The sequence below is a fragment of the Eriocheir sinensis genome, chromosome 42 (genome assembly GCF_024679095.1).
Source record: "Eriocheir sinensis breed Jianghai 21 chromosome 42, ASM2467909v1, whole genome shotgun sequence".
Classification (NCBI taxonomy): Eukaryota; Metazoa; Arthropoda; class Malacostraca; order Decapoda; family Varunidae; genus Eriocheir; species Eriocheir sinensis.
In genome coordinates, this window is record NC_066550.1 from 6,851,590 (window position 1) to 6,868,228 (window position 16,639).

At 45.4% G+C, this 16,639-nt stretch overlaps 1 protein-coding gene across 3 annotated transcripts in view; it reads right to left on the reverse strand.

Annotated features, from left to right (window-relative positions):
* LOC127009881 (histamine H2 receptor-like) overlaps nt 1–16,639 on the reverse strand; it is a 43,209-nt gene that overhangs the window by 12,134 nt on the left and 14,436 nt on the right. For all 3 annotated transcript variants that reach the window (XR_007762503.1, XM_050883362.1, XM_050883361.1), the window contains exons 3-5: nt 16,408–16,570; nt 14,820–14,997; nt 10,069–10,186 (exon numbers count right to left, since the gene is read on the reverse strand). Coding sequence is in view for 2 of the 3 variants with exons in the window: in XM_050883362.1 (XP_050739319.1) it covers nt 10,069–10,186; nt 14,820–14,997; nt 16,408–16,570 (459 nt within the window). In the remaining variant the exon portion in view is untranslated. The remainder of the gene's footprint in view (nt 1–10,068; nt 10,187–14,819; nt 14,998–16,407; nt 16,571–16,639) is intronic.

Sequence of the window (16,639 nt, forward strand, 5' to 3'; positions counted from 1 at the left end):
ACAGGTGTTAGACAGGTGTAAGAATCGTCACCATCACCACCATCAGCAGCAGCAGCGTAGTCTTCACTGTCTTCATTATCAACGGTGTATCGGAAGTAAAATAATCATCAATGCAGTCATCATCATTTTCATCTTCTGTCATTATCTTCATGTCACGACCACAAGTAAATGCAAAGTTGTCACCATTACCATTATCATCATCATCATCATCATCATCATCATCATCATCACTACAACAAGCTAAGGCAGTCATCACTATCACCATCATCATCATCATCAAAATCACCAAGAAAACAAGACTTCATCACCAACATCATCACTATCATCACCACTAAGACCACCACCTCCACCACCACTTTCCACACCACCACACACTCATAATCACCACAATCACCACCACCATCACCATCACAGCTAAACATCACATACCATCACCACATGCACCCCACACATCACCACCACCACCACCACCACCATACACCCAAACCCAAACCACCATTACCACCACATGCACCAAACACCACCACCACCACCACCACCAGAGTGCAAAAGAAACAGCCTACACAATACACACCATCATCACCATCACCACCACCTGCATCACCATCAGTCCACAGGTAAAGGTGTGATCCTGGTGGTTTGGACAGGAGCGTCGCGGGAGGGGGGCGGCGGGGGGCAGGTGAGGGGGAGGAGATGGGGGCGCAGGGCTACCTCAAGAAAGCTGGGTAACCTCTCTTTGTAGCCTTTCTCGCCGAAGGTTAAAATGTCCCGTCCGGGCTCGTAAAAACCTTGATCTGTTGAGTGGGTGAGTGGAAACATGAGTACTGAAGATGGAAACGAGAAATACGGTGATAGTGAATAGGTTTGTGTCCTTTTTCATACGACCTCACATCAAAGGCTATAGTGTCCCGTTTGAGCTCGTAAAACCCTTCACGAAAGCGTAGCCTCCTTTGGCGTCGGCCGCGGCGACGATGCCGAGCCGCGGAAATAGCTCCCAGAGGGTTTAGGGTGGGGGAGCATATTTAAACTACTCCAACCGAAATTTACGACCTACTAACGGGGGGGCCTTTTAACCAGGGGGGGCGCAGCCCCCCCCCCCACATGTATATGCGACTTATTTCTGCGAGGAGGTATTTCTCGCAACACCGGCTGCACCGCCGCCGCGGCAGCCGCCAGAGGAGGCTGCGCTTTCGTGAATATTATCCCCTATTTTCAACAATAAATAGTCCTTGAATTAGATTTTGAAAGCGTTTCCATGATTGTTGGACGTTTGTTGAAAAGATATATGAAGAGCTAGTGATGTTTCATAAAGTAGGTAATGAAATACTGTCACGGTACTAAAACGAATCTTAATCCCAAACCTTATTAACATTACCCGAATTAAATCCCTTTATCTATTTATAAACTTCGATCATGTCTCCTCGCACCCTTCGCCTTTCTAGAGAATGCAAATACAAATATTTAAGTCTATGCTCATAAGACAAATTAATAAAGGTAAAAATGAATAAATAATGGCAAGAATGAAGGCGACAGGTAAAGATAAATAAACAAAGGTAAGAAAGAATGAATACAGGTGAATGCAGGAATTAATGAATTGAGGTAAGAATGAGTTGACACATGTACAAAATAATTAGTACAGGTAAAAAATAAATGAAGACAGGTGAGAAGATAAGTACGGTCGTGACTCCCATAGAAAACTCGTCAAACCCACTACCCGTTTTCTTTACACGTTTTCTTCAAGGGGAGCGTCGTGTGTTTACGTTCTCTGTGATGGATCAAGTCTCATCCTGTTTTGAAGTGTCTTTCTTGTTTTGGTTTAGACTTGACGGATGAGCTCTGGCCTTCCCCCTTCCTTTCCTCTTCCTCCTTTCATGAATTTCCGTTTCTTTTATTTCTACTTTCTTTTCTCTCCTCTTCGCTTAATTTCTCCTTCCCTTTTTTCTTCTTATTTTCTTTCTGTTTCTTCTTAATCATCTTTTCTCTTCCTCTGCTTGCTTTTAATTCCCTTCCTCTTCCCCCTTTCATGAATTCTCGCTTCTTTTATTTCTACTTTCTCTTCTCTGTTCTTCTTCGTTTGATTTCTCCTCTTTTTTTTTCTTCTCATTTTCTTTCTGTTTTTTCTTCATTATCTTTCATCTTTTTTCTTCCTCTGTTTGCTTTTATTTCCCTTCCTCTTCTTCATTATCATTTTTTTTCTGCCTTTTTCTTCTTCTTTTGTTTTGGCTTCTTCATCACCATCCTTTTCTTCCTGCCTCTCCTCCTTTTCTCTTCTTCATCATCATTTTCTTCCTCTGTTTACTTTTACTCCTTTTGTTTCTCTTCTTCATCGTCATCTTTTTTCTTCCTCTTTCTCCTTCTTTTGTTTGGGTTTCTTCATCAACATTCTTTTCTTCCGGTTTCTCCTCCTTTTCTCTTTTTCATCATCATTTTCTTCCTCTGCTTTTACTCCTTTTGTTTCTCTTCTTCATCGTCATCTTTTTTCTTCCTCTTTCTCCTTCTTTTGTTTGGGTTTCTTCATCAACATTCTTTTCTTCCGGTTTCTCCTCCTTTTCTCTTTTTCATCATCTTTTTTTCCTCTTTTGCGTTTAGTCTTTTTGTTTCTCTTCACTAAAAAAAAATCTTCCTCATTTTGAACCTTCTTTTATTTATATGCTTCTGCTTCATCACCTCTCTTCCTTTTTCTCTTCTTTTTTCCCTTCATCATCTTTTTCTTCTTCTTCTTCCTGCTCTTCTCCCTCCTTTTAATTATCACTTTCCACATCTTTACACCTTCTTCGCCTTTTTCATGAATTTCACGGGTCGTTTTCATGTTTAAGACTTGCTCCCCTCATCTGTGTAATTTAATGGCTCGTCTTCCTCCTCCTTCCCCTCCTCCTCCTTCTAGTTTTCCTCCACCTCCTTCTCCTTCTCTTCCTCCTCCTCTTCCTGCTCGTCCTCCTTATCATCATTATCATCCTCTCGTCATACATTTTATTACGTAGTTTGGTTAGAAAAGACCTCTCTCTCTCTCTCTCTCTCTCTCTCTCTCTCTCTCTCTCTCTCTCTCTCTCTCTCTCTGATTAAACGTAAAAGAATATGGTTGTGCATAATAACAGCTGATGTGTGTGTGTGTGTGTGTGTGTGTGAGAGAGAGAGAGAGAGAGAGAGAGAGAAAAGAAAAAATAAAAAAATAAACGCTTTCACACATTGTAAGAAAAAAATCGTAAACAGCAGTAGTTCTTATTTATCTTACGCGTCACAAAATAAAAAGAAAAAGGAAAAAAATAAATAATAAAATTGTCAAAATTGAAAAAAAGAGAAGGTAAAGAAAAATATAAATATGGAAACCTGCAAAAAATCTTGGTTATTCTCATGTAAATTATGTCCCCAACCCCCCCTCCAAAAAAATATATATATATATATATATATATATATATATATATATATATATATATATATATATATATATATATATATATATATACACACACTATCACACATAAATAATCTCACGCATACAAAACACAATGATAACAGCAACAACAACAACAACAGCAACTGCCTGAAACTCATAAAAACAACAGGTGAGGAGTACACGCCAAAAACACACCTGTCTCACGCAACACACACACACACACACACACACACACAGCTAACAATACCAACACATGTTAATTAAGAAAAAAAAAATATATATATAATACACCTGCTCCACACACACACACACACACACACACACACACACACACACACACACACACACACATGCCATAAATTAATGCATCTATCATACCTGCTTCATTAACTTATTAGGAAGGTGTTAACACATGGCAGGTGCGAACAGGTGGTATTTATGAGAACATTAGCAGTTATTTAATTGTTTGTTACCTGAGTTATTCGTGAAGGTGATCCAATTAGCGCACACGTAGTGACAAGTAAAATATGGACAGGTGCTTAGCGGCGGCGATGCAGTGCAAATATGAACGTCCAGGTGGTGCGACGTTGGGGAAGAAACGATAACCTAACACTGGTTTTTTTAGCTTAGGAAAGAAGGGAAATCGAGGAAAAAAAGAAAAAAAGGAAAGAAATCTATGGAAGTTTATCAGCAAGTAGCAAAGGCGAAAACAAAAAAAAATGGAAAAAAATAGAAAGTGACGTGTGTGTGGGATGGAAAGACAAAAACATAGATGTTATAAAGCAGAGAATGTGGCTAAGTACCCATTGAAGAAAGCCAAACAAACAAAACAAAATGACGGGAGGAACCAAAAAGGAAAATCAAGCCAAACACTGAGTGACGGAATGGCCAAGCCTGAACGACACGAGCAAGCGGACGCGTGCGCCGCCGCGACACAGACGAGACACAGACACCGACGAGCCACAGACACAGCGAGACCCAGCTTACCCGCGACTGAGTGTCTGATGGAGTGCGCGGCGCGCCACGACAGGCCGCTGTGGACGCTCCCTGCGGAGGGCCACACAACACCTGTTACAGACACTGCCTCTCACGCTCACTCGGCACTGATTACGAGCACCTGATAATACTACCTACTCCGTCTTTTTGTGCGCATATATATATATATATATATATATATATATATATATATATATATATATAGATATATATATATATATATATATATATATATATATATATATAGATATATATAAAGTAAATAATATTATGCATGAAATATCATTTTATCTTGGCGTAATAATTATAAACTACAAGTGTACGGATGGAATTAAATATTTTTACCTTTATACTTAAGTTTGTAATTAATTAGGCACCTGCGGAAAACAATTAATACTTCAAGGAAGCTTCAGTTGTTTACGAAGCTGTCGAAAAATAATAATAATTATGTTTTAGGTGTGTGTGTGTGTGTGTGTGTGTGTGTGTGTGTGTGTGTGTGTGTGTGTGTGTGTGTGTGTGTGTGTGTGTGTGTGTGTAATAATAATAATAATAATAATAATAATAATAATAATAATAAGCGGTTTATTTAGTTGCGGCAGCCGTCAGGCTGAAAATTTACATGTTATAAATAAAAATTTTCTTTGCTAATGAAACAAGTACAAAAAGAAGAGGGACGGGGAATGGGAGGCTGATATGTGTGGGGGGGTAGGGGCGATGGAGCTTGTGGTGGGGTAGGAGGGGCGATGGGTGAGGAGAGTGCAGTGTGTGTGTGTGTGTGTGTGTGTGTGTGTGTGTGTGTGTGTGTGTGTGTGTGTGTGTGTGTGTGTGTGTAATTACAAACGTAAATACTATTTGTACTCGTTTTATGAATATCGATGATCTGCAAGAAATGAATCATGACACTAAATCCCAAACATTCACACAGCCGCCGTTTTTACCATTCATATCAGTTTAAAGCGTCGTGATAATCCTTCCATTCACCTTAATACGCCTTCTTTCACGTGTCTGATTTAAACACGTGGATATGAACGCGTGAGTGACATACAAACATACATTCATTCACCTGCCATACGCGCAGCTAATATCCAAGTGGTCACATCCCTTACCTGTCTCCTTCACACCTGTCCATTCATTATACCTTTCTGAACGTAATTAACACACCTGACACACACACACACACACACACACACACACACACACACACACACACACACACACACACCTCTGATCACGTAACGAGCACACCTGTTAATTTTACCTTCACACTCACCTTAAGCCACCTGCACCCTTCTCTTAAACTATCCTAGCGCAGGCGGGCACGTGTTAGTATACAAGAGGGGAAGGAAAAATGAGGGAAGGAGGGAAGAGGAGAGGGAGGGGAGAGACATACCGAGAAAGAAAGATTGAGGAGAAAAAGAAGAAGGAAGGAGAGGCAGGAAGAGAAGATGGAGTGGCTGAGGAAAGATATGGAGAGGAGAGAAGGAAGGGAAAATGAGGGAAGGAGGGAAGAGGAGAGGGAGGAAAGTGATATGCCGAGGAAAGAAATGGAGAGGATGAAAAGAAGGAAAAGAAGGAAAGGAAGAATAAGGAGAGGAGTGACATACTGGGGAAAGAAATGGAGAGGGGAAAAGGAAGAAGAAAAGGAAGGAGAGGGATTTAAGGAAACAAAATCTAAGGAAAAAGAAATAAGGTAGCAAACTAAAAAAAGGGAGGTATAGAGGGAGGAAAGAACGAAAAAAAAGAGGGAAAAAGGATGAAAGGAAATAGAAGGGAGGAAGAGAGAGAAAGGGGAAACAAAATAAAAGAAAAAAAGGGATAAAGGAAGAAAGAAATAAGTTGAAGAAAATAAGAGAGAGAGAGGAGGAGAAGGAAGGCATGGAGGCAAGAGGAGAAAGAGGGAGGGAATTAGAAGAAAAGGAAGGATGGACGGATTAAGAGAGGAAGGGACAGCTAAAGGAGAGGATAAGAGAGGAAATTAAATAATAGGTAAGGAAGAAAAAGGGAGGAAAAGAGGAAGGATAGGGGAAGAAAAAAGAGAAAAGCAATGCAGAGGGTAAACAAGAGGGATCGAGGGAAGAGAGGTATATAGGAAGGAGAGAGGAGAATGGAGGAAAGAGAAGGGGAGAGAAAGAAAGGAATATCATATCCATTTCCTTGTATTTTCTTCCCTTTCCTTTTTCTTTCACTCTTTTCTTCTGTTTTCTTCCCTTCGATCTTTTTCTTCACCTACAGAGCTTGAAATCAAGGAGTGAGTCAAAAGCTACACAAACATAACAAAAAGCTTATGATGTAATTTAAAGTAAAAAAAATGATGCTAACACACACACACACACACACACACACACACACACACACACACACACACACACACACACACACACACACACACACACACACACACACACTGGTACAAAAAATTTAATGATATAATTTTTACCCGTACTATGTTAATATCCCTTCACTATAAAAAAAAATACTACGCCATAGAGATCTCGAAAAAGAAAATGTGTGTGTGTGTGTGTGTGTGTGTGTGTGTGTGTGTGTGTGTGTGTATACTGACCACAATACAATCAGGTGTAAACTAATACCTGCAATCACCATCACCATCATCACCGCCACCCCCACCACCACCATCATCACCACCACCACTAAAATTCTCCCTCTCTCCACAGGTCTTTTCTTAGAACCTCTTCTACTGTTTCATGCTCCTCCTCATCCTGATAAACAACATTGATCGTCTGTAGTCATCTACCTCGAAACAGCTATTTATAACGTGTGTGTGTGTGTGTGTGTGTGTGTGTGTGTGTGTGTGTGTGTGTGTGTGTGTGTGTGTGTGTGTGTGTGTGTGCAAACAAGCAAGCAATTACAAGATGGCGCTTGTAACTGATCTTACACACTTTAAAAAAACGAATAAGGCAAAAAATAATGAAGAAAACAATATTATTAATGATAAAAAATAAAAATAAAACAGTTGTGTAATAATAATAATAATAATAATAATAATAATAATAATAATAATAATAATAATAATAATAATAATAATAATAATAATAATAATAATAATGCCAGATAAATTATAATTAATCTCGTTACTTGTTACATACCTGATTAATTGCCAACTAATTAAAAGAACCAAATAAGGGGGCCATCACACACACACACACACACACACACACACACACACACACACACACACACACACAGGTAGGCAGGTACCTAATTGCCCCTTATTAGTATAGGAGATCACCTGGTGTTTTAGATGGAAGTTTAATATACTCTCTCTCTCTCTCTCTCTCTCTCTCTCTCTCTCTCTCTCTCTCTCTCTCTCTCTCTCTCTCTCTCTCTCTCTCTCTCTCTCTCTCTCTCGGGCATAAAGTCTATATAAAAAAATCTAAAAAATAAAAAAACATACATTATAAACATTCACATATACACACACTGCACTGTCATTAAAGTGTCATTGGAGTGGGAAGTGTGTTTCTCCAGTGGTGGGCCGCCAGCTTTATAACTTCCTGTGTGCTCATCCCCCGGACGTGAGTCCCTCACGTCCGGGGGATGAGCACACAGGAAGTTATAAATGTGGCCGTGAACACATTCCACATTCAGGAGACTCTACCCACAGAGGTGCGTTCTCTCTCTCTCTCTCTCTCTCTCTCTCTCTCTCTCTCTCTCTCTCTCTCTCTCTCTCTCTCTCTTTAATTTAAACATGAGATACATATATCAGAGAACCTGTATTAACACAGTGAAAAACATCCCAAATGAACACCACTGAGCGCTGAGCACCTGGCACTCAGTGGTGCTCATTTGGGATGAGATACATATGACAAAAGGGCGGGGAAATTGTCTCCATGCTAAAGACGACCTCTGTCTTGAGGTCGCCTATCTTAAAGCATTGTCACTAGCTGTGTTTGTGCTCAGGCGGATGTGACTAGGGCGGGTAAATGCGACACCAGGCATGAGCCGCCACCTTCACCTGCTGGGTGTTCATTGCCCTAACGCCCACTTCACCCGTCAAGGCGTTCCACAGGTGGGCCGTGGCATTCGTGAGGGCCCTCTGGCACCTGGCTGTGCGGCTTCTCGGGATTTCAAGGAGGAGGTCGTTAGCCACCGCCGCTCTCGTGGTGTGCTGGCTTCTCCTCCAAGTGACCCGTAGTACCGCCAGGTGAGGTGTGTGTTGGACCTGGGCCTTGTGTAGGACTGTGATGGCACCGACCCTTCTCCGATGCCCGAGGCTGTCGAGCATGCAGCGAGGGGCGTCCTGCTGGTGATGTAGCTGCTGTCGATGTTGCCGCTGCCGCCACTGGTGTCCATGTGGTCGCTGCAGCTGAAGGCTGCTGGCATCACGGATGAGTCGCTCTGCCCTCCTCTGCACTCTGTCCAGCAGCGAGAGGTGACATTGGGCACTACTCATCCAGGAGAGAGGGGAGTATTCCATGACGGGCCTCACCTGGGCTTTGTACAGCCTCAGGAGGCCGTCTGCGTCGAGCAGGTGCCGCACGCGACGCAGGAGTATCACCCTCAGGGAGGCTCTGCGTGCCACACACTCCAGGTGGCGGTCGAAACTGAGTCTGGAGTCGACCTCCACCCCCAAGATGTTGATGGAGTCCTTGATGGCCAGGGTGTCGTCCCCAAAATTCAGCCGTCCCTGCAGGAGTCTGGCGTCCTCCCCCGAACGCGATATGACCATGGCCTGGGTCTTCTCGGCAGCAAACTTAACTTGCCAACGTCGTCCCCAGGCCATGATGTCACCAAGATGGCGATTGGTGGCTTCGATCACGTCCGCAGTTTCCTCTCTGGTGTAGCTGTGGGACAGGGTGCAGTCATCGGCGTAGGCTGAGGCCATTGATAGGCCACGGAGCAGCTCGTCGAAGTATGCGTTCCAAAGAATCGGGCCCAGTACTGATCCTTGTGGAACGCTGAGAGTGATTGGGTAACTGACTGACGTGCACCCGTTCACCACTACCCTCAGACTCCGGCCGTGCAGGTAGCTCGAAAACAGCTGCAGCAGTTGTCCTGTGATGCCGAGCTGTTCGAGCTTGGCCAGGAGGCCCCTGTGCCATACACAGTCGAATGCCCCAGCAATATCTAGGGCAACAACAAGTGAGGGGCGACCAGAGTCCAGGGCGTCATGCCAAGACTTGCTGAGCAGTCGGAGGAGGTCTGATGACGAGCGACCTCTCCTGAACCCGTGCTGACGAGGAGACAATAGATGGTTCTCCTCCAGGTGGCGCGTCAGCTGCTCAGCAATAATCCGCTCCAAGATCTTGCTAACAACCGACAGGAGCGAGATTGGGCGGTAGTAGGTTGGGTCTATTTTGTCCTTTTCTTGAAAACCAGTGTGACACGAGCCTCATTCCGCAGGGTCGGCCAGGCCCCTGCGCTTAGGCACTGTCTGAAGATGCGTGTGAGGGGCTGAGACAGCTTCCCTGCACAGTGCTTCAGCAGGAAAGGGCTGATGTCATCCGGGCCTGGGGCTTTCCTGGTGTTGGTGTCTCGGAGGTGCTTGGCCAATGTGCCTTCCGTGATTTCCAGGTCTCTCTCTCTCTCTCTCTCTCTCTCTCTCTCTCTCTCTCTCTCTCTCTCTCTCTCTCTCTCTCACACACACACACACACACACACACACACACACACACATACACATTGCCCCCCCACTCCCCTCCCACCCCCTCCCCCCTTACCTGGTATATGGCTATGGGTGCCGAAAATGATCTCCTTGAAGCTTCTCCTGAAGGACTGCGAGCGAAGGGCGTAGATGACGGGGTTGCACGCGGAGTTCATGTAACCGCACAGGTAACTCTGGAGAAAGTGTGCAGGCAGGTGTGAAGGGAAGGGGGAGGCAGGTGTTAAGGGGGAACAGGTGTGAAGGAAAGGGGACAGGTATAAAGGAAGGCGGACAGGTGTAATGGGGGACAGGTGTAAAGGAATTGGGACAGGTATGACGGGAAGGGGACACGTGTAGAGGGAGACAGGTGTATTGGTGTGTTTGTTTTGTTTTACAGCACGGGAGGCAGCTCAAGGGAAAACAAAATCAAAACAACAACAAAAAAGTCCGCTAGGCACTGATCCAACATAAAGAAGAATGAATGAGAGGCCAAATATGTGTGTGTGTGTGTGTGTGTGTGTGTGTGTGTGTGTGTGTGTGTGTGTGTGTGTGTGTGTGTGTGTGTGTGTGTGTGTGTGTGTGTGTGTGTGTGTGTGTGTGTGTGTGTGTGTGTGTGTGTGTGTGTTGCGTGAGACAGGGGTGTTTTTGGCGTGTGCATTTCTCACCTGTTGGTTTTATGAGTTTCAGGAAGTTGCTGTTGTTGTTGTAGTTGTTCTCATTGTGTTTTGTGAGGCTATTTATGTGTGATAGTATATTGTATAGTGTGTGTGTGTGTGTGTGTGTGTGTGTGTGTGTGTGTGTGTGTGTGTGTGTGTGTGTAGTTGATTCATTGGGTATCTGGGTGGAGAAACAGTGTACTGGTGTTTGTGTTCACCTGAGAAGGCGTTAAATGATGAGCCAACTGAGAAAAAATATATGAAGAGACAGGTATTTACGACAGGTGAAGGCAGGTGTATTTGTTCATATGAGGATCCGGAGGAGAAGGGACGTGGGGGACAGTAATTTTTTTTTGTTTGCACTGGGAAGGGCAGACTACACATCCCAGGAAGAACAAGGCATAAATTACAAGGAAATAGCGACCCTCGGTGCACCAAACAGGTTACTTTTCTTTTGCAACTTGTTTCTTGTTCTTCCTGGGATGTGTTGCCTGTCTCTCCCAGTGAAAACCAGGAAAAAATGGCTGTCCCTTAAAACCCGCTCACACTTTGGTGAAAGTGGTCGGCGACTACGGCGAATCGGACTTTCGCCGTAGTCTCCGGACAAATCGCTAATGTCATGCATACCTCGCCATTTTCTCGTAGTGAGTGTTCAGAGTCGCCGGTGTAGCGGCAAAAATATCGCCAAAGAATGAACATGTTTATTCTTTGGCGAATTTGGGCGGCGAATGTCCAAAACTGTGTGTTGTCGTGCGGACTGGCAGATCCTCGTACGTCTGTATAGTCGTCGACATCGCCGCGGTGCCGTGCGGGGTCGAAGGAACTCGCCAGCTGCTTGAAGGGCCTCGCCAGTTTGTTTTGGGTGGCGACGGCCTACTACGTCCTACCAAGAATTGGCGAGGCCCTTCGACTCCGACGAAGCTATGGAGACTCGCACACAATTTCGGTGAGTCGATACGGCGATATATCTCTTTTTTTGGGGGGGTGAGGCCTTTCGAGGACCAACGAGGGCTTCTACGAGTTCCTCCGAGCTCTCTCGAACCCCTCCGAGGTCATTCGACCCCTTTCGAGTCCTCGCCAGAGGTTGAGGACTCGATACGATTACGGCGAAATGCACCGCCACACGCGCGTGCAGTTGGCCCTGGGAACGTGTATCAGTGTATGGGGCGCCGTAGAGTCGGCTTTATAAGTCGCCCGCCACCTACACTACGCTATGGCGCTCCTCTAGTCCAATCTTCCACCCAAGAAAAGATAAAAAAAAGGACGCCAAGAAAAGTTAGCCTCCTCCATCATCACCTTCTCCACTACAAGATTTTCCCGAGGAAGTAGCCAATGTAGAGGAACATGTCCACACGCCTCAGTCACATGAAGCACAAGAAGAAACGTCGGGCAGGGCGACTGTGGCGAACCTTGCCAAAGTGTGAACGGGGCTTTAGGAAAAGAGATGATGGGTATCTTAGGATATTGAAAAGGTAAGAAGACGAAGGAGGAGAGGGGACGAAAAAGGAACACACACACACACACACACACACACACACACGCACACACTGATGACAAACAGGTATATGCAACGCAAATGCAAGGACTAAACACACGTAACTAGACTACCGACACTTCGGCCTGCCTTCAAGTAGCCAATCGGGAGGCAGAAGGCAGTGACCACAGCTTGACGCCAGTTCTCCCCCGCACAGTTGCTATCCATATATAGGGGCATTGTCCGCCCTCGTATGGAGTATGCATCTCACGTGTGGGGGGGCTCCACTCACACAGCTCTCTTGGACAGAGTGGAGTCTAAGGCTCTTCGTCTCATCAGCTCTCCTCCTCTTACTGATAGTCTTCTACCTCTTAATTTCCGCCGCCATGTTGCCTCTCTTTCTATCGTCTATCGTTATTTTCATGCTTACTGCTCCTCTGAACTTGCTAATTGCATGCCTCCCCCCCCTCCCGCGGCCCCGCTGCACGCGACTTTCTACTCATGCTCATCCCTATACTGTCCAAACCCCTTATGCAAGAGTTAACCAGCATCTTCACTCTTTCATCCCTCACGCTGGTAAACTCTGGAACAATCTTCCTTCATCTGTATTTCCTCCTGCCTACGACTTGACGACTTGAACTTTTTCAAGAGAAGGGTATCTGGACACCTCTCCTCCCGAAATTGACCTCTCTTTTGGCCACCTCTTTAGATTCTTTTTGTGAGCAGCGAGTAGCGGGCTTTTTTTATTTTTTATTATTGTTTACTTTTTTGTGCCCTTGAGCTGTTTCCTTTATTGTAAAAAAAAAAAAAAAAAAATGAGCGCTGAGGGACAGGCATGCCCACTAGATCTAGACTCCGGCCCATGCAATGTCAACTCCAAGTTCCGCCAACCAACTCCAAGCTCCCGCGACCCAAATCGAGGTCTGGGGCCAAATCGCTCCCTACATACGGTATGTCCTTGCCCTATACAAGGACGCGCTTGTCACTCCCCGCCTCCAAGCAGGTGACGGCCCTGCACCTGACGGCCGAGCAGGAGGCAGACGGCCTCTGGTGCTGCCACCAGCAGCGCTGCTCGGCCACCTTCATGACCGTTGAGCTGCTCCCTGAATGCTGTGTGTGCGAGACCGAGTTGACCAAAGAGTTTGGCGAGTGTCGCGTCGCCGTGAGTTGCCTCGAGTTGTCGGGACGCGCCACAGTGTGAGTGGCGTTGTCCGCATGTTGTGCATGTAGTACACATCCAGCCGCTGGAAGAGAGTTCATTTTCGGGTTGAGAGGTGTCTTGAAACTCTTGCATAAGGAATTTGGACAGAATAGGGATGATTAAGAGTGGAAAGTCGTGTGCAATGGGGTCGCGGTAGGGGGGAGGCATGTATGTTGGAAAGAACTGTGGCGGGAGTGCTCGCACTCCCTCTATATCGCCAAACACCTGGAAAATCGCCGACATTGTAGGACGCCGAACGGCCTCGAAGGAAAGTCGCAGCTAGCATTCGCCGTTGTCGTGCGACGCCGAACGCCGAACGGGTGAATTGAAGGCGATCTTCCACAAAAATGACCATTTTCCACAAATCGACGGGCTCGTGCGGAGGTCGAGGGGACTCGCTGACCACACTCGCCGACCTCGTGCGGGGTGGCAGACACGGAATCGATGAAATACTCATTTCGACAGTTTTTCTCCGGCGGATGCAGCGATTTCTAAAAACCGGCGATGGTGGTAAACTTCGTCAAAGAGTGAACGGGGCTTTACGCTCCTTCTCCTGAGGACGCTTCATGTACTGCCACCTGGAGTAACTGATAAGTGTGTATTAGTCTGTTTGTTATCATGAGCAAGAAGATATAAGAAAATACTGGTGGTGGAAACTAACAAAAAAATATGTGTTGATGTTTGCCAGTTAGTAAATAGGGCAGGTGAGTGGGTTGCTGTGTGGTGGGTTGCTGTGTGGTTATCTGTGGAATTGAGGCGCGCTGGTGTGTGCTATCTTGTGGGAAGGTGAGAGGAGTTCTTAAGGAGTGATTCCCTGTGAAGAAGGAGTCTTAGGGATTGTAATTACCTTGCAGCTTCATTTACCTCTCTCTCTCTCTCTCTCTCGCTCTCGCTCTCTCTCTCTCTCTCTCGCTCTCGCTCTCGCTCTCTCTCTCTCTCTCTCTCTCTCTCTCTCTCTCTCTCTCTCTCCATTCCCTCCACTACATTCTCATCACCCTTTCATACCTACCTATAACCCACCCTTCCCTCCTTTCCTTTATTCTCTCCCCCTTTCTCTCTCCCCCTCTCTATTCAAACTACCTCAACCCTCCCTTTTCCCTCCTTGTGGCCCCTCCATTGCCTCCCTTCCTTTCTTCTCCCCTATTACACTCTCCTCTCTTTCTTCCTCTACCTCTTGCTCTTCTTCCTCTCCTTCTCTCCCTCCATTCATCCTGTATCCATTATCTTTCGTATTACTCCCATCATGCTATGCCATATACTCCTCCTTCTCTTTCTTTGCTTTTCCTCCTTCTATCCCTTCGTCTCTTCATTATCATTCCTTTCCTCTTACTCGCATTATCACATATACTCTCTCTCATGAGTTTCTCCTTCTTCTAATCCTTCCTCTCCTCCTCCTTCTCCTTCCTCCTCTCCATTATCTTTCCTCTCCTATTACTTCCAGCACGCCATACATTCCCATAACCTTCTCCTCCTTCTCCTCCTCTTCCCACACTCACGATGGGGTTGAAGATGAGGGGGACGCATTTCTCGCCGCAGAAGACGAGGGACATGGAGTACACGATGTAAGGCGCCCAGAAGATGAAGAAGAGCAGGAGCACGATGCAGAGTGTCTCCGTGATCTGCTTCTGCTGGATGAGGCTGTTCCGCACACCCACGTCCGCGAAGTCACGCATCCTGGAGGAGGGGAGGCAGAGGAACAAGGATAAGAACAACAAGAAGATTAAAAGGAAGAGATATTTTCAGCACGCACACACACAAAAAGGAAGAAGAGGAAAAAGAGGAAGAAGAAGAAGAAGAAGAAGAAGAAGAAGAAGAAGAAGAAGAAGAAGAAGAAGAAGAAGAAGAAGAAGAAGAAGAAGAAGAAGAAGAGGAACAAGAAGAAGAACAAAAAGATGATAAAGGAGGAGACATTTTCAGCACACACACAAAAAGAAGAGGAAAAAGAAGGAGAAGAAGAAGAAGAAGAAGAAGAAGAAGAAGAAGAAGAAGAAGAAGAAGAAGAAGAAGAAGAAGAAGAAGAAGAAGAAGAAGAAGAAGAAGAAGAAGAAGAAGAAGAAGAAGAAGAAGAAGAAGAACAAGAAAATGAAGGAGGAGATATTTTCAGCACACACTTACACAAAAAGAAGAGGAGGAAGAAGAAGAAGAAGAAGAAGAAGAACAAGAACAAGAAGAAAAAAAGAAAAAGGAGAAGAAAAAGAAGAAGAGGAAGATGATGATGAAACGAGCCAGAAGATAAAGAAAACATATTTTTCAACACATCCTTACATAACAACACGAATAAGAAGAACAAGAAGGAATAGAAGAAAAGAAGACATGTTCAACACACCGATACACATGACTAAAAATGAGAGTAAGAACAAAAATAAGAACAAGAATAATGCGAAGAAGAAGACTCATTTTTAGCAAACCGTTACAAAAAAAAGAAGATGAAAAAGGAGAAGAAAGAAGAAAATGAAGAAGGAGAGGAAGAAAAAGATGATGATGAAGAAGAAGAGGTTTTCATCGGCATGGTTTTTGAAAGGTTCGGTTGTTTGGGTGTTTTTTTTTTTCTTTCCTTTCCCACCATTCACACAGCCCTTCCCACCCCACTTTTCCTCCCCTCTCTCTCCCTCCCATCTCCCTCCCTTTACATCTGTTCCTTCATCTTTCCTTCCACCTCCCTCCCTCCACGTCCATCCCTTCACTTTTCTTCCCATCTCCCTTCCTCCCCACCTTCCCACCCCACTTTTCCTCCCCTCTCTCTCCCTCCTCACCTTCCCTTCCATCTCCCTCCCTTCACACCTGTTCCTTCATCTTTCCTTCTACCTCCTTTCCTCCCCACCTATCCCTTCATCTTTTTTTCCACCTCCCTCCCTCCCCACCCATCCCTTCACTTTTCTTCCCATCTCCCTTCCTCCCCACCTTCCCATCCCACTTTCTTCCCATTTTTCCCCCCATCAAAATCTCTCTCCTCACCTTTATATTTCACTTTCCCATCTCCCTCCCTTCCCACCTTCCCATCACACCTTTGTTCCCATCTCCCTCCCTCCCTACCTTACCCTCCAACCGTCTTCCCCTCTCCCTCCCTTCCCCCCCGCGGCTCACCTCGCCAGATGGGTCTTCACCTCCTTGAATATCTTGTAGTAGCAGTAAACCATCACGGACATGGGCACCACCAGGTTGAAGATAGTGTTGAGGCCAGAGTGTATACGCTGCATGAGTAGCTTGGGGATGACGGGGCCGCACTGCGAGGACCCCTTCTTGTACACTGAAAAGGAGGTGGATCGTGTGCTGTAAGGTGTTAAATTCTCTTATGAAGGGGGTTGGATCCTGTTTA